Consider the following 18866-nt stretch of genomic DNA (forward strand, 5'->3'; position numbering starts at 1 on the left):
CTCCTTTATCGTCTTCCGCAAGCGAGCTCCCAGCAACGCCGCAATTCTAGCCTCGGTATCGACAGTTCGCGGAGTGGTGCGACTTTTGTTTTGGATGAAACAAGCGCCACTCTGACTTGCCCTTGGTCGACGATACGGAAATACGCAACCGCTGCGAAAGCTTGTGCGCTCGCATCCACAAACACGTGCAATTCAAGGGTTTTGAAGCTCTCTGGGTCGTAGCCTGGAAAATAACACCGAGGAATGCGCAGGCTATCTATTTTCTTCAGCATCGATATCCATTCCACCCAGCGGGTAGCGATTTCCTGCGGAATTTTGATGTCCCAATCCGTGTCTGTCCGCCACACCTCCTGGATGATTATTTTGCCTTGTATTACGAACGATGCAACTAGTCCCAAAGGGTCGTAGATACTCATGACAAGCCGAAGCATTTCCCTTTTTGTCGGAATGATGGAATCGTCCAGTAAGTAGCGCACCTTATCGCAGAACTGCAGCGTAAAGGCGAAAACGTCCTCTTCTTGCATCCACGCCATTCCCAGTACTCGCTCGAAACAGGTCTCCTTGTCCGGCAACATTGATTTTGCCGGTTTCTGCTTCGCTTCTCCCAACTGCTCCAGCACGCTATTGTCGCTCGACATCCAGTTACGAATGTGGAATCCTGCTCTTCTATGCACCTCGATCACTTCCTTCGCTACCTCAAATGCCTCTTCTGCCGTATCGAAACTATCCACGTAGTCGTCCACGTAGTGCCGCTTCTTTACCGCTGCTGCTCCTCGTGGAAGCTCCGCTTCTTGTTCGGCCGCGTTCATGTTCTTGACGAACTGTGAGTGAGCTGGGGAGCAGGCCGCTCCAAAAATTGCCACGTCGGAGACCATGGTACTCATCGGAAGCTCCGGAGAGTCCCTGTACGGAAAAAGCAGTGCGCTGCGGTCTTGCTCGCGAATTAAAATTTGCAGGAACATTTCCTTGATGTCTGCTGACACGGCTACTTGGCGTTCTCGATACGGAAACATCACTGACAGGAGTGGTGTCAGAAGATCCGGACCCGTGAGTAGCATGGAGTTCAACGATATGCCCTCGACCTTCGCTGCGGCATCCCAGATGATACGAACTTTTCCAGGTTTTTTCTCGTTGACGACGACTCCAATCGGCAAGTACCAGGTCCGTCGCAGATCGAATCCTTCCAGTTCCTCTACTGATGCTTCGTGTATATATCCTTTCGCTTTGAAGTCGGCTATTTGCCGACGGACGGCATCATACAGCTCCGGGTTCCTGGCTAAACGCTTCTCGAGAAGTCTAAATCGTCTTTCTGCCATCGGTCGGCTATTCGGAAACTCCACGTAATCGTGTTTCCAAAGCAGACCCGTCTCGTACTTTTCGCCGTTCGACCGTCGTGTGGTCGCCTCCAAAATTTCGCACGCACGTTGCTCCTCTGCTCCTTTCACCGCCGGCACGACGGCCACCCCCAAGCTCTCGATATCAAAAAATCGGCGAACGTACTCGTGAAGATCTTCGGTAGTCGGTTCGGCGAACATGCTAAGCTGCCTGTGCATCGTTCCCACTTGGGGCTTCCGCAGACTCCCACATACGGCCCATCCAATCCTGGTTTTTGTAGCAATCGGGTCGTTGATTTTGCCTTCTCGCAGCTTCAACGTAGCCAATAGGTGCGAATTGCTCTGTCCGATAAGAATTCCAGGTACAGCGCGCTTGAAACTCTTCACCGGGAGCTTGCCGAGGTGAGCGAATCGCGAAGACAGTTCTTCATAGTCTGTTGTCTGCTGCGGTAATCCGAGGTTCTTCACCGTGTACACTTCCGACAGCTTGTAGCGTTTGCTCCCTCCGGACTCGGATATCTCCAGCGTGACTCGTTCTGACCCATCGATAGTTTTGTTGATTCCGCCCGTCCACTCGATGTGCAGCGTCTCTAGCTCGCCGCTAACTCCAAGCGCATCAGCGATAGATCGCTCTACGAGCGTCACGGACGATCCGTCGTCGAGGAATGCGTAGGTATCGACTTGTCCTTTACGCCCGAACAGAGTGACCGGAAGGATGCGAAAGAGCGTGGTAGAAGACAGCTGACTATGTACTGTAACCACGGCGTTAGTAGTTTTGGCCGCCGCTGGTGGCTCGAAATGAAGCAAACGGTGGTGCCGCTTCGGGCAATCATTGATTCCGCAGACCTCTCCTTTGCACGGCCACCGCGCGTGTGATGTAAGACACCGTGAGCAGAGCTTGTTCACTTTCACTGCCTTCCATCTGCCGTCCAAATCCAAGCCTTTGAACGAACTGCAACTCTCTATTTCGTGGCCGTCAGTGTTGCAGACTGGGCAAGTTTTTCTGCTGTTCGTATCCCCACTTCTTCCACTGTTCGCGACGGTTTTACCAGCCTGCTCTCGACGATTCTCCTTCGGCGCGTCCGTGGATAAGTGTGCGTTCACGAACGATCTTTCCTTCGGGCGAGTCCGCTCTTCTTTTACCGCTCTCTGCGGAAGGTTAGACAGCTGTGTCACACCACTTGCAGCGGAAGATACCTTCCCCATGTAGTCGCTGAATACGCTCAAATCTACAACCGGAACTTGTTCTTGGTAGAGCGCCCAGCTAAACTTGACCGTCGCTGGTAGTTTGTCGACCAATTCCTGGAGAAGAATGGGGTTTGCTAAATGTTTCTCTAGCCCTACTGCCTTCAGATGCCCGCAAAGGTTTTGAACCACCAGAGCAAAGCTAACCAGTGTCTCAAACCGATCGGGCTTCGGAGGGGGTGTCGCCCGAACCTTCGCGATCATGTTATTGACGATTTGCTCTGGTCGCCCGTACAACTGCTGCAAAGTGGACAAGATTTGCGGCACAGTTGACGGGTGGAGCAGAAAACTGCTGACGGATTCCTTCGCGTTTCCTCGTAGACTACGCTGCAGGCGCAACAGGTTTTCGGAGTTCGTGTATCCGCAAGTCTCCGTCGAGTGCTGATAGCTGCTTATGAACAGTGGCCAGTCTATCGGATCCCCAGAAAAAATTGGAAGTTCCTTCGTGACCACCTGTCTTGCCGCGAGTTGCTGGGGCGACGGCCCGAGCAGAGCGCCCACATAAGCCGGAACTACAGCTTGAGAAAGCAGCTGGGGCTGGATATTTGGCACGGCAGCCAACGTGTTCACAGTAGAAAGACTTGGAGGGGGCGGAGGAAGAAGAAACGGAGGATTTACATCGCAGTGGTTGACGCTGGCAGTGTTAGGCGCGTTCACGGGTTCAAACCACGACGCCGGAGGTGGAGGTAACGGAGGAGAACAAGCACCGTCAGCAGAATGATCCTCGCTTCGATTGATGATCTGTTGAACCTCCTCGTGCAGGTCCCAGTACTGCTTCTCCGCTTCATTCCGTACGCGAATGGCATCGTGTTCACGCTGGCGACTCGCTGCAATTTGAGACTGCAACTGTTGCTCCATTTCACGAATACACTGTAGCTCGCTCTCCAGTTCTGCTACTTGAAGTCGAAGTGCTTCGCATTCACGCTCCCGCTGCTCGAGTTGATTGCGCAAATCTACTTCCGAAGTGCGCATCCGTTCTTTCTCCTCGATGAGTTGCTTTTCCAGGGTCCCAATCCTGGAATTCAGATCTGCCCGTTCACGATCCTGCAGCTTTCGTAAATTCGCCTCCGATTCACGAACCAGTTTCAGCTCAGCGTCGTGCTGCAGTTGCAGGCTCGTTATTCGATTCACGAGATCGACTTCCCTCCTACGCCTGGTGTCGATATCCACTCGGTGCTTCTCCTGCAGGTCCTGAATGGCCCGACGTTCCGCTTCCGACTGTCGCTGCAACTGTAGTGCATTTTGTTTCCGTAGCTCCCCGGTTTCAACACTCCAGCGCTTGTAATGAGTACCGAAACGGTTAATCTTCGGAATTGCGCCAGTGTTCGCGCCGACTGGCATCACTTCTTCAACCTTCAACAGATCCTCATATGGCTGAAGATTCACGAGTGGTAATTCGTCGCGTTCGTCTTCGTCTGCTCCGACTGCACCTTCGAGAGATTCCTCGTCCTCGTCTCCGATAGTGATGCTTCCCAGAGTTCGCGGGATCGATTTCACCTCAAATCCCACTCCTACTCTGTTGTCGCCGATAACGGGGGGAACTACTGCTGCCGTAGACTTCAAGGGCGTTGACGAAGGATGTACCACCTGCGGACGACCAGAACTTGCACCACCCTGATGATCAGCAATCGCAGACGTCGGTTTTGGTGTCTGTACAACGACCACCACACCGGAACTCTCGGTTACCTTGGCCTGCTTCACCCATTCTTCAGTGCGTTTCTCACTCCTCTGGCTGCTCCGCATACTACGCACACTTCTATCTTCGTCGCCGTCCTGCTGGTTCAGCAATTCATGCCTCCGCGCGATGTACTGCCTTTCTCGTTCCAGCTTTTCCTGCAGCTCTCGCTCGTATAGCGCCCGTTCCTTCTCGGCCTTCTCGCGACTCAGATCTTCCAAAAGCTTCTTCTCTTCTTCTAGTCGCTGCAATTCGCGTTCCACTCTTGCCCTACGTGCACTCGACGAACTTGACAAACCACTAATCGCACTAATTACACTTGGGGTTGGTTCGAGTGCATTTGAAGCCCCCCCAGAAGTGCATTTCGCACATACGAAAGTGGTTGAACGCACAGTGGTCGTGTCAACATTCGCGCAAGAAAAATGGTACCAGAAATTACAATTCTGACACCGTACCATATACCGCTCAGCGTTGTTGGGTAATTCACAACCGCCGCATTCGCGCAACTCACCTCCGTCACCATTTCCAATGGTAGGGATAGACGAATCATTCGACGACGAAATCGACACCTTATCGCTATCGGTCGGTGCTACGTTCGCATTCTCCTGCTGTATAGCCCTCGTCCGTGACCGGGTCTGTCGAACGTTGTCCTGAAGATCCATATCGATCCGGATGAAATCTTTAAGAAATGTTGCGATAGACTTAGCAGGAGTTCTTTCAGCAGTAATCAGTCCCGAGGAATTCGGTGAGATCAGCTTAAAGCTAAAAGGAAAGTTTATTATAGGATAGGTTTTATCAATGAAATTCATGTTTTGCTCACATTTCAGTCTCCGTACTACCGTTCCGTCTAACTCACAACAGTGTTCTAATGTTTCAATTTTCAACCTGTAGATAGTTCACAATATAGATCTAAGTTTTAATCTAGATTAAGAAATACAAATAGTTTACCTTAGTTTAGTGTTAATTACAAATCAAAAAGAAAACTTCCAATGCAAAACCAAAATGATGTTTACCACTTTCAATCACTTTCTGCCGATAATTATATTTTGCCCGTCATCCCATTTGACGCTTCATCGCTGCCGTCAGACCCAACGGCCGCAGGCAGTGGCTCACATTGCCTCTCAATAGGGGCATTCACAACAGTGGGCTGTGTCGGCGAACACTCTGTCTTCTCATTCTTCTCTGTCTTCTCTGTCTCCTCTGTCTCCTTTGTCTTTTCTGTCTTCTCTGTCTTCTCTGTCTTTTCTGTCTTCTCTGTCTTCTCTGTCTTCTCTGTCTTCTCTGTCTTCTCTGTCTTCTCTGTCTTCTCTGTCTTCTCTGTCTTCTCTGTCCTCTCTGTCTTCTCTGTCTTCTCTGACTTCTCTGTCTCTCTGTCTTCTCTGTCTTCTTATCTTCTTATATTTTTACCGATTTTACTTCAAACACGTTCCACTATCTCTAGTGCAAGAGTGAATCTCACGGCCCGTCGATTATTACCGCAGTTCACGCGCGCGCTCGTAAAAGGAGTCAGAACGACCAAAGCTCCAAGTGGAAAAAATCGCAAAATGGAAATGCACACCAGCACTACAACGGGAAAGAGAAAACACGCCAACATGATGATAATAATGCGCTAAGTAAATGATATTTCATTGCAGTGCACAGCCGTACGGCCCTTTTTCCTGCCCGGGTAAGATGGGCCGACAACGGCAATGATTCAAGAGATGAGCCGGAGAAAATACGAAACCTTCTCGCAGATCATCAAGCGAGCGAGCGTCATCTTCTGCAACTGCAGCAGCAACCACATCTCTTGATTCACAATCCGCATCGAGCAGGGGTCCAAGCCTCACCAGGTAAAACCCATAATACCAAAGGGAGGGCAGAATGCGGTCGCGCGTACAACCACTTGTTGGGATCATTTTTTACGATCATTATTATTTTTATACGTGAAATCATAAAATTATAAATATGAGAAGCAAACAACCGTAGGTTGAATACGCTGCAGCAGCGTGATTCTTCCCATCGCCATTGCTGCTTCATCGGGGACGACACAACTGATCCCGTATCGCACGTCTTCGCCATAGTCTTCGTAGTTATCGTTCGTCGGGGTTGCACCACGCGAAGCACGTCGTTGAGCGATGGGGAATGATTCGCGGAATGTGCAAACTTCAATCGGTATAAAAGTGGAATTGTTTCCCTTTCGTTACGTTTGTCGCGGTTGCCGTTTGTTGTGTATTGCCTTTGACACCGCCCGGCGTCGCATTGCTGGAAATGATAGAGTGTGCAGTGAAATCATGGCAATTAACCAATTAAGAGTTGAGTTTTATTTTTTGTAGTTGCTTGATACTCCCGGAGTTTGATGAGCAGTTGGAACGAAGGATCAAACAGCCATAACACATCAAGCCGGAATGCTGTTTGATGAAATACTAGTGTCTTTTGCCTTCTTTTTCTTCTTCTACTTTTTCGTGGATCAGCTCAGAATCGAACCCGTCACCCTCAACATATGGCATGCTAAATACCCGAGCGCTTTTTGCTTCGGCTGTTTGGGTATTGAGGTATTCTAAAAAACTGTTTTTCAGCTCATTTCTAGAGGAATCATCGAAAAAATCCTGCAAGAATTCCGGAAAAATGTTTGAACATATCCCTTGACGTATTTCTTGAAGAATTTTCGGAGAATTATAAATGATATTCCTAGGGAAATTGCAGAACGAACTCCCAAAGGAATTTCTGAAGCAATTGCTAAAAAAAAAATATCAGAAGAACTTCGGAATGGTTCCGTATATACTTGTGGAAACATTTCCGAAGGAATATCTGGATGCAATTATGTAAGAAACCTTGAAGGATTCTCTTATGTGTAGTTGAAATCTTCAGAAAAAAAATCTACGGGATTTCACTTAGAAATTTCACGAGAATTACCCGAAGGAAATTTTCTGGGATTCGTAGTGTTCATCGTTATTTATCGTATCGTTTGTAGTAAAAAACCTATAGAATCATTGTAAAGAAGTTCTTCGCTAAATTTACAAAGAAAATATTAAACATCATTCCCGTACACACTGCTGGAGAGTTCTTATCGGAACTCCTGAAGAAATCCTCCCAAAAAACTTCTGGAGGAATTCCTCAAGCAACTTCTGCAAAAAAAAATATTAAAAGAACTCCTGCAGGACTTCGTTGAAGAACTCCTGGAGAAACTCCCGACGGCACATCTGGAAAAATATATGTACGAACTCGTGGAGGAGTTGCCTATAGAAAATTTTATGCAACAACTTCTGGGCGTATTCTCCATGGAGAAAGTTTCGATTGAACTTCTTAAGAAATTCCCAAAATATTTTTTGGAAAGTTCTTGTATTAACTCCCGAGAAGGAATTCCGGAAGAAACTCTCGAGAAATTCCTTAAAGAAATGATAAAAAAACAAACATTCTTCTAGACGAGCTCCCGAAAGAACTCTTGGAGTATTTGCCAAAGATACTCCTGAAGGTATTCCCGGAGAAACTCCTGAAACAATTCGACTTCCTGGAGGAACAAACTCTTGGGGTGACCCTAAAGCAAGCTTCTGGAGATATTCCTTCAGTTCATGTTATTAATCGTATCAAATTTCGTACATAAAAAGCTATGAAATCATTGGATAAATTCCCGAAGAAGCTCTTGGATAAATTTTCAAAGAACATCTTAAAAAACATACCCGAACACACGGCTGCAGGTTTCCCATCGGAACTCCTAAAGAAATTTGAGGCAACTTCTGCAGAAAATATTGAAGGAACTCCTGCGGGACTTCGTCATTAAAGTCGTGAAGGAGTTGTTGAAGGAACTCCTGGAGGAACTTACGATGGAACTCCTGATAAAAAAAAAACTGTACGATCTCGTGAAGCAGTTCCCAATAGAAAATACATACTTGGAAAATTTTCCGCAGGAGCTTCTTGGGGTATATTCGATGGAGTTCCTAGGAGAATTGCCAATACTAGAGAAAGTTTCGCGAAAAGTTCTTAAAAATTCCGAAAATATTCTTTGGAAAATTTTTGAAATAACTCCCGAAGAAACTCCTGGAGAAATCCGTTTAAAAAATGCTGTAAAAATGAAAAAAAAATGGAAATGTTCAACAAGTTTTAACGAGTTCCCGAAAGAACTCTCGGAGTGTTAGCCAAAAATACTCCTGAAGCTATTCCCGAAGAAACTTCTAAAAAAATTCGAACTCCTAAAAGAACAAATAGAGATGAACCAGCCAATGGCTAAACATCTCCATACAGCAAAAACAAAAAAAAAAAACAAACTCCTCGTTGTGATCCTGAAGCAAGCACAAAAACTAGAATCCTCGGAGTAATTCCCAAAGAAACTCTTGAAGGAATTCACAACAAAAATCTTGGAAAAACATACCCGAGCACACTCCTGGAGAGCTCTCATCGGAAATTCTGATTAAATCCTCCAACTAAAAAATACTGGAGTAATTCCGAAAGCAACTTCTGCAAAACAATATTGAAGGAACTCCTACCGGATTTCGTCAAGAAATTCATGGAAAAATTGTCGAAGGAACTCGTGGAAAACTGCCCACGGAACTTCTGGAAAAAAATTGTACGAACTCGTGGAGGAATTTTCAAAAGAAAATCCTTGAACATTTCCCATAGGAGCATCTGTGGTATTCTCGGTAGAGCTCTTAAAAGAATTGCCAAATATTCTCCTAGAGGAATTAAAAAAAAAATCCGATGCTCCGAATGAACTTCTTAAGAAATTCTCATAAGAATTTTTGAAAAATTCTTGAATAAACTCCCGAAGAAACTGAACATACTTTTTGACGAGTTTCTGAAAGAACTCTCGGAGTATTTGCCAAAGATACTCATGAAGGAATTCCCGGAGAATCTCCTGGAGAAATTCCCAAATAAGCATCTACAGGATCTTCCGAACGAACTCTTGCAGAAGATCCTGAAGCAAGCATATGGAGAAGTTCTCGAATAAATTCGAAGAAAAATAGCTGGAGGAATTTCTGGAATAATTCCAGGAGGTGTTTCTAAAGTATTTTCCGCTAACGCATCTGGAAGACTTCCTCTGAGCATATCTTCTGGGAATTTCTAAAAGCTCACGGAGCAATTCCCAAACAAACTTCCTAAGAAATTAAAAAAAAAACAACTTCTGGGCATTTTTGAGAAATTTTCGAATAAACTCGTGGAAGGTTGCTAAAAGATCACCAGGAAAAAATCCTAATGTGTCTCCTAGAGACATTTCTGAACCAAATTGAAGATTTTCAATAAAAAATCCGGAGGAAAAAAATGTATAAAAATCTGTATCTTATAGATAAAACAAATAACTCATCAAGAACAAAATCTTTATTTCATATGAAATGCAATTTACTATTAAAGCATCACTGATTTCCAGAGAAATTTAAAAATAAAATCATGTAAAAATATCTATAAAAAATCTTGAAAGAACAGTTGTAGAAAGTCGTGGAAAAGAAGTGGCAAATATTCGAAGGCTCATGAAAGATTTAAGACACTCTTTTAGAGAATTCTTTATGATATCAGAATATGCTTCTGTAAGAATTCACGAAAGAACTCCTGGAGGCATTTTCGTGGGAAGCAATGCCCGAAACAACTCTTGAATGAATTCCCAAATATACTCCTGAAAGAATTTCCTAAAGAATTCTTGGAGGGTGCTTCGATTAAACTTCTGATAAAATTAACGATGCAAATTTCAGAGGATTATCTTGTACCGACTTTTCGAGCCTTTTAAGTAGAATATCCTCTTCGAATGAGTGTAGCGGGCTCTCTTAGGAAAGAGAGTAAAGTACTATCTAAGGAAGGCAATACATACATACATACATTTATTTGTTCAACATCACATTTAAGGCAAGACATAATCAACAATAGTACGCCACAATACTCGGTTTGTGGCTGCCGCACGCTATGTCTGAACCAGCAGATTATAAAAAATGCATGTACATCGGGTTTCTTTCCATAAAACATCAGTATTCAAGCTATATTTTCATTTGCAGAAGGTTTCAAAATATTCTATCGGGGAAATTTTGATTTTTCCATCTTTTTGACCGTTTTTCATACAAATTTGCTTGAAATCCTCATTTTCGGTCAATTTCTCTCCCATACAAAATGTATGGAAAAATTTTCACCGATAGAATATTTTAAAACCTTCTGTAAATGAAAATATAGCTTGAATACTGATGTTTTATGGAAAGAAACCCGATGTACATTCAATTTTTATAATCTGCTGGTTCAGACATAGCGTGTGCCGCTCTCCATTAGGCCGTCCCTTATTTTGAAAATTTCTGAAATGTTATAAGTTCGTTAGTGGAAAATGATCGTTTAAGCTAAAAAATGATCGTGTCAAAATTTGAAGTCCGTATCTCAAGGCTAAGTGGTCCCTCAAGGGGCCTAAAGTTGTCAAAAATTGTATGGGACCAAAAAAACATGAAATTTTTTTCGACAAAACAAATACGCTGTTCCACTAAAACCGGTAGATTTAGATTTGCGATATCTCTACTCGTTTCTGAGATATTGACAAAAAACAACTGAAAAATCAGCATTTTTGACCATTTTTTTAGATTCCGAAGGAAACTTATCCTATTTTGTTCAATAACTCAAAAACGAGTAGAGATATCGCAAATCTAAGCACATTTTTGGCCCTTTAAGTTCCCAAAATCACCGGTTTTAGTAGAATAGCGTATTTTTTTTTGTCGAAAAAAAATTTCATGTTTTTTTGGCCCCATACAATTTTTGACAACTTTAGGCCCCTGTAGGGACCATTTAGCCTTGAGATACGGACTTCAAATTTTGACACGATCATTTTTTAGCTAAAACGATCATTTTCCCCTAACGAACTTACAGGGGATACTCAAAATAACTGGGACAGGTAAAATTTTCACTTTTCAAAAAATGTTCAACTCGCTGTAACTTTTTGAAAAGAGCATCAAATATGCTCAAATTTTTACTGCAAGTACATCAACTAGTTGTGTATCAGTGGTTCAAATTTGGGAAAGATCGGGCCATTCTACACGAAGTTATAAAGATTCTAGAAAAAGGTATAATTATTCGATAGCCAACTTTGAGCTGTTATATCTCCGGATTCATTGAACCGAATGCAATGAAATTTTGATCATTTTTGACTAATATAGTGAACTTTGAAAAACAGTTTACCTAATTTGAAATTATTAATAAGAAAAAAAGTTATGGCGGTTAGAATAAATGTATGTTTTTTTTAGTAAATTTATCTATTTTTTATATGCATTTCATTACTTTTTCAATTTAATGTCGGTTATTTTGTTACTTCCTTTCAAAACATATTCATATTGAAGTCAATTAGAGGGAATTTAAATGAACTATAATTACTATCTCGAATTTTGAAACAATGATGAAGTTTTGGATGAATTGGTGGTATATTAGAAAAATAATCCAATCGTAATAATTTTCATTCGTGTAAAGAATTTTAAGTTTACTCAAAAGTTTTTAGTAGCTCATTATATTAGTCATAAATGATCAAAATTTCATTGCATTCGGTTCATTGAATCCGGAGATATAACAGCTCAAAGTTGGCGATCGGATAGTTATACCTTTTTCTAGAACCTTTATAACTTCGTGTAGAATGCCTCGATCTTTTCCAAATTTTGACCACTGATACACAACTAGTTGATGAACTTACAGTAAAAATTTGAGAATATTTGATGCCCTTTTCGAAAAGTTACAGCGAGTTGAACATTTTTTGAAAAGTGAAAATTTTACCTATCCCAGTTATTTTGAGTATCCCCTGTATAACATTTCCAATTTTTGCAAAATAAGGGACGGCCTACTCTCCATCCTCGGGCGCGCCCAATGCTCGCCCACCTGGTCCGCCCATCGTGCTCTCTGCGCTCCACGTCTTCTTGTGCCAACCGGATCAGTTGCAAACACCAGCTTTGCAGGGTTGTTGTCCGGCATTCTCGAGCATGGTCCATGTCTCGTGCCCGTAGAGGACCACCGGTCTTATTAGCGTTTTGTACATGGTCCATTTGGTGCGTGGGTGATTTTTTTCGACCGCAGTTTCTTCTGAAGCCCGTAGTAGGCCCAACATCCGCTGATGATGCGCCTCCAAATTTCACAGCTCACGTTGCTATCAGCCGTCAGTAAGGATCCGAGGTAGACAAATTCCTCCACCACCTCGAAAGTATCTCCGTCTATCGTAACATTACTACCCAGACGGATCCGGTCGTGTTCGGTTCCGCCTACCAGCATGTACTTAGTTTTTGAGGCATTCACCACCAGTCCGACCTTTGCTGCTTCACGTTTGAGGCGGGTGTACAGTTCTGCCACCGTTCCAAATGTTCTGGCAATAATGTCCATGTCGTCCACAAAGCACACAAATTGACCGGATTTTATGAAAATCGTTCCCCGGCGTTGAGCCCGGCTCATCACATCACACCTTAAAAAGCGATGTTGAAGAGTAGGCATGAGAGTCCATTACATTGTCGCAGTCCCCGGCGAGATTCGAATGAACTGGATAGTTCACCCTTACGCAGTTTTGCACACCGTCCATCGTTGCTTTAATCAGTCTAGTCAGCTTCCCAGGAAAGCCGTTTCATCCATGATTCTCCATAGCTCTGCATGGTCGATACTGTCGTATACCGCCTTGAAGTCGATGAACAGGTGATGCCTTGGGACCTGGTATTCACGGCATTTCTGGAGGATTTGCCGTACGGTAAAGATCTGGTCCGTTGTCGACCGGCCGTCGATGAAGCCGGCTTGATAACTTCCCACGAATTCATTGGTTTAGGTGACAGCCGACAGAAGATGATCTGGGACAGCACTTTGTAGGCAGCATTCAAAATAGTGATCGCCCTGAAATTCTCACATTCCAAATGGTCGCCTTTCTTGTGAATGGGGCAGATTACCCCTTCCTTCCACTCCAGCGGTAGCTGTTCGGTTTCCCAGATCCTGACTATCAGCCGATGCAGACAGGTGGTCAACTTTTCTGGACCGATCTTGATGAGTTCAGCTGCGATACCATCCTTACCAGCTGCTAAAGCAATACACACCTTTAAAATCAGCATAGTTTAAGGTTTATGACTTCATATACTTAGGCGGGGTGTTATGCCCCATCTTTTCCCTACTTTCAGTTTCCTCAAAAGCCAAGAGACGAACAACATATTGAAATCAATTCCATTCTTACCGATGTCGTTGACAGTGACGTAAGTGACGTTACCAATCGCCGTTTGTACGTTCAATTAAGTTCTCTCCAACCGTACATTCGTTCTGTGCATGTCCATTCCGTACACATATATGTATTCCGTGTTCATTATTCAATGGAACAACTTCATGATTCGAACATTGCCATTCGATAGAGTCACATTTGAATGAGGCAAAATTAGCATAGACTACGACGAATGGGGCTCTGTCTGGCGCTGTGGTGACGCTCGCCGAGACTATAACTTATGTCTCCACGCAACGAAGGAAGCTTTGATTGGTCAGTGGACATCGTCCAATCAAGTGGCGCTCACTCCACCGCCAGCTTGCTCGTTCATGTATGTGGGTATGAGATACACATATTCATAGTACATAGCAGCAATTAATTCCTCTGGTGTCCGTACTAAGTACTGTTGAATGGAGCGCAGGGTGATAAGATAACTCACACTATGTCGACGACGACGACGATTAAATGGGATGTTCCTTCCTAGCGTAGCCCGGAGGGAGACTAAAAGACTGCGATTGACCAATTCGCGATAGCTGAAGCGATTGCTGTAATTATCATTTGTTGATAATTATTTGGATGTTTTGTGCAGTAGCTTGCGCTGCTCATCGGAATGATTAACGATTACACAATACGAAATTGAGAAACTGCGATTAGTACTTCTGGAAAATCGGTTCCACTAAACAAGTCAGTCAATCTTGCAGGCGCTAAAACGGATTTTTTCTGTTTTGAGTTACAAGTGAATGTTATCAGTTGGCTGCTGAAGCTTACTCGGAGTACATTAGCTTGCAATGTTTACGTAGCACTTTTGTATTTGGAAAATAGTCCAGTAGGACTCCCGGCAATAAATGGGGCAGATGATTATTTTGTAGTTTAAAAGTGAAAACAAACCGAAAGATGAAACTGATAAGATTAGATCGAAAATAGAAATGTTGATATTTGCAACTTTAAATGGAAATCCCGTTCTCTAATTGAAAATAGTATTTCCCTCCTGCTGGAACATTAATTCTGAAGCATTAAAGCAGTATTCTTTGTGTTACACCAACAACATCTTTTTCCACCTGTTGAATTTAGTTCGATTCTCGACGATCCTGTGACTTTGATTTTTGCTGTGCTATTAGAATTGGCCGTTTTAAAATAATTCTATTGCAAAACTATACGGCTCAAGTCGATAGAGTCTGTTAATTCTGGTTTCCACTGCCTCGAATCCTATGTTCCAATTGTTCCGAGGACCCAGTTATCATTTGACGGTGTCAACATATGAGCTGTCAAACAAAAACCGCAACGCGTTTTCGAAAGTTACATTTTTCCTAAGATTTCGTTGCGTTGATTCGATTGAGTTTCCAATCGTTCAGAATGATGCTGGGTCGACCCAATAGGGTTGCTAGGTGCAACAATCACAACTGCGAAGATCGTGATCGATGTAGCTTCTCTGGAAATTTCCCTGATTTCCGGGGGTATCATGCCGGAAGACATAATCCAAAACGAATTCTGGTTGAGTGGACCACGATGGTTAGAAGGAGATTCTGGACAATGACCAAACAAACCGGAATCTTTTAATGCGGTTGAAGGAGAAGCGACGCACAGTCGTTGTTTGTACCAGTTTCCCTGCCGCAGAATTCAACGACTGGTATCATCCTATACCGAGCTCTTCAGACGGAAGGGCTACTGGTTACGGTATCTCGAACTACTGCGTACTCCGCAGGAACAGCAATATCCACCGAAGTTTTTGATAACAGCGAAATTACAAGGGGCGAGTTAACCCCAGTGCGCATGGTATATAAGGAATTTATTGTGGATGAATGGAAGGCGCTGGCAAAAAAGAAGCAATTCCAAGGAAGTTACCACTGCGGTGGTGTAGTCCGTATATATCCGAGGACCAGGTCATTCGCGTGGGATAAAGGCTGCGGATTTCAGAGGAAGCCGAGAATAGGGTGCATCTGGAGCCTGTATCCGACTTTACTACGGACAGGTTCATCCAAGCCCTGCGTCGTTTTACGTCTCGGAGTGGCAAATCCAATGGCATGGACTCCGATAGTAGAACCAACTTCGTTTGAGCACGAAACAAGCTTCGGGACCTGTACGAGCTTGTAAGAAGTCAGGAGCACCAGGAAATGATTACCAAACATTGCTTGGAAGACGGGACGCAACCCGCCGAGCGCTCCGCATTTTGGAGGCCTTTGGGAAGCAGCAGTGCGGTCCGCTAAATTTCATGTACGTAAAGTAGCAGGAGAAACACCACTGTGTCCGGAGGACTTCAACACGCTGCTTGTGCAAATCGAAGGTTGTCTCAATTCCCGACCATTAACGCCTATGTCAGATGATCCTAACGATTTGAAAGCATCAACCCCTGCCCATTTTTAACCCGGTTCAAGCCTTCAGGCTCTTCAGAAAGACATGTAGGCGTGAGTATTTGTGCCAGCTTCAAGGGAGGAATAAGCGTTGGAAACCACTGGTTCAAATCGAGGTCGGTAAACTAGTCGTCATTCGAGAAGATAACCAACCTCCTACAAGTTGGAAAATGAGACGAATCACGGATGTTCACCCAGGAGTCGATGGAGTTAGTTGTAAGGGTGGTCACTTTAAAAACGGTCTCGGGGACATTGGGACGTGCTGTTGAGAAACTCTGCCTTCCCTTCTACCGTTTCCGGAGCCAACGTCCAAACTTTGGTCCAAACAGCAAAACCAATGAAACAAAACAAAGAGTATGCTTCATAAATACCCTACTCTTTGTATTTTTTTCTTTCATTTCAGAATTTGCAGCAATTCCTGGGTAGGTGAGGATGTTGGTGAATGGCAATGCATCAATTAAGGGTATGCGGTATACCGAAATATTTCGCCAAATACACCTCGAAACGAAATTCCGCGGAATTCCACGGAATTCAACTAGGCAAAATTTATGATTTTGAATTTCGTTCCGTTTCGTCAAATTCAAGATTTCGCCATCAAAAAATATAATTTGACGAAATTAAACGGAATTCCGCGGAATGTCCAATAAATTTCGAAAACATGTTCATAGTGTAAATGTTCATATCATCATTTACAGAGGCGAATGAACCTGATGGTTTAAAACTTATATAATAATAAAAATAAAAATATAATTTTTCGGAGACCTTGCTAATCTCAAGTTACTGAAAATTGTTATAAAATCATTTCGAGTATCGAGAAACAAACCAGTGCCAGGCTGAAAATCTCTATAATAAAGACAAAACAAATCTCGAATATACCTCTTATCTAGGACCTACTATAGAGACATTTTTCAAAAGCCCAAAAAACACACTTGTCACAGAAGAGTCACGGTGGCGCAGGTTATTGTTGCGCACTATGACTCACTTTTAACCAGAGCGTTAATGATTAATCACAAATTTAATCATGATTAATGATTAATGATTAAGATTAATCAAAATCACTAATCATAATCACAAAAAAATCTCATTTAATCAATCATCATTAATCTTAATCACACTGTTTTTGCAATCTAATCATTAATCAGTAATCATAATCATAAGAAAAAATAGTGATCAATCATTAATCATTCATCACCAAAAATGATTCATCATATAAAATATATGATCCAATTTAAATTGATTCAAATGCTATTCTAAATAATATAATTTATGATTCTTTTTTCGAAAATCTCCCGGACAGAGTTACCTTTTACTTTTGAAACTTCAAAAACATGTTAAACAATAAATATATTTTAATCATTTCCTGTTTTATGTGATTGATTAATCATGATTAATCATGATTTTCAATCAATGAGCCATTTTTAATCATTAATCATATTCAATAATCACAGATAAAATCAATTTTAATCATTAATCATAATCTTTAATCATCCTAAAAATCAAATTAATCATTAATCATAATCAATAATCACCAAAATTGGAATTTTAATCATCAATGATTAATCATGATTAAAATTTTTGTTAATCATGAACGCTCTGCTTTTAACAAATTAACACTTACTTGCTAGAATTAAGTCACAGTGACTTCTGCGCAACAAAAACCTGTGCCACCGTGACTTTTCTGTGGCAAGGCAAGTGTGTTACTTGGGAGGAAGCTTTCAAAGCAAGACCATAAATAATATTTTGGTTTAATGCAATCAAAAGTAAAAAATTAAAAAAAATTAAAATAAAACTTCATTTTAGATTCCCGATAAGAATTTTTAGCAGAGTAATGGAGAAAAACAGGATTAGATGATATAGGTTGTGGGATATACTAGCAAAAGTTTTAGGAAAACATGGAAGCTCTTCCAGGAGATGTCCCTATAAAAATATTGGAAACCCCAGGAGAAATCGATTTAGACACGATTCGGTAGAAGGTTTGTTCCATGGAAAAGTTTCTTGTTAAACCCTTTTGAAATAGTTTAAATGTCCACTGGAACTCTTGAAAGAGTTTCACCATTAAGCCGCGGAATGAACTTTAAATGGAATCACTCAAGTAATTTCCGTTCAATGGCACATATTGCCCATTTCACTTGCATTTTACCAGATTTGCTGGTATGTCTGAAACATATTGGAAAAATATGTAATTAAATGGCACGAAATGTTGCTAATTGACAAATTGAGAGATGAAGTTTGTGAAAAAAATCGCGTTCTGGTGGGATTCGAGCCCACGACTCCGAATTCGCTGGACCGGCACTCTAACCAACTACCCGAGCAAAGGGGGATAACAAAATGATAACAAGTTCTGTTACCTGGTTATCATTCGTTTGATAATTGAGTTTGTTATCATTTAGGTTGAATTAAGAGCCAACATAACAAAAATGATAACTCATATTTACTTCTCGAATACCAAAATGATAAGAAGTTAAGTTATCGTTGAGTTCAAGTTGATAACTAATTGTGTTATACAATATTTTGTTCAACATTAAATTTAGTTATCAACATGAAAAATACACCTGATTGATAACTAGTTTTGTTATCAATTATTGATTATTCAGTGCTATTTTATCGGCCAAAATAGTGAAAATCTACTATACCGACATCGTCACCTATTGAAAAAAGTTTCTTATAATTTACAATCAATGTTTTCAACTATTGCGCCCGGGCGGGTCTCGAGCCCTGATCGAGTGATTGTCGGCCGCAGCCGATAGCCCCTATATCAACGGGACTCATTGAGAGTGAGAGTAATGAAAGGCTACGCTTTCGTACTGCAGACGCATTGAAGATGGAAAGCGGAATCTACTTTCAGATTCGAGGTTCATCAGACTCTCAGTTTTGGGACAGCTTTGAAATACATACTTACCTTACCGATCAGGCTAAGGCCGGGGTGGCCTCTGCTGTACATAGTAGCCGCCTCCATTCCACTCGGTCCATGGATGTTTGTCTCTAGTTCCGCACTCTGCGTAGGGTCCGCAGATCGTCCTCCACTTGGTCGACCCACCTAGCTCGCTGCGCTCCACGTCTTCTTGTACCGGTCGGATGACTCTCGAGAACCATTTTAGTCGGGTTGCTATCCGACATCCTGATGACGT

At 42.7% G+C, this 18866-nt stretch overlaps 1 protein-coding gene and 1 long non-coding RNA gene across 2 annotated transcripts in view; one reads left to right on the forward strand and one right to left on the reverse strand.

Moving 5' to 3' along the window:
• Nucleotides 1-18866, forward strand: part of LOC134289462 (uncharacterized) — a 209586-nt gene that overhangs the window by 90130 nt on the left and 100590 nt on the right. The gene's annotated exons all lie outside the window — the stretch shown is intronic.
• On the reverse strand, nt 6-5411 carry LOC134289485 (uncharacterized). Its single transcript, XM_062855359.1, has 2 exons — nt 5075-5411; nt 6-5016 (listed from the first exon to the last, which is right to left on the reverse strand). The coding sequence occupies exon 2, from the start codon at nt 4914-4916 to the stop codon at nt 6-8; it is 4911 nt and encodes a 1636-aa protein (XP_062711343.1). The 5' UTR covers nt 4917-5016; nt 5075-5411.

This window comes from Aedes albopictus, chromosome 3 (assembly GCF_035046485.1).
Source record: "Aedes albopictus strain Foshan chromosome 3, AalbF5, whole genome shotgun sequence".
Lineage (NCBI taxonomy): Eukaryota > Metazoa > Arthropoda > Insecta > Diptera > Culicidae > Aedes > Aedes albopictus.

Excerpts from the sequence above, each read along its gene's own strand:
- LOC134289485 (XM_062855359.1), bottom strand. The coding sequence starts at position 4,916 with ATGGATCTTCAGGACAACGTTCGACAGACCCGGTCACGGACGAGGGCT.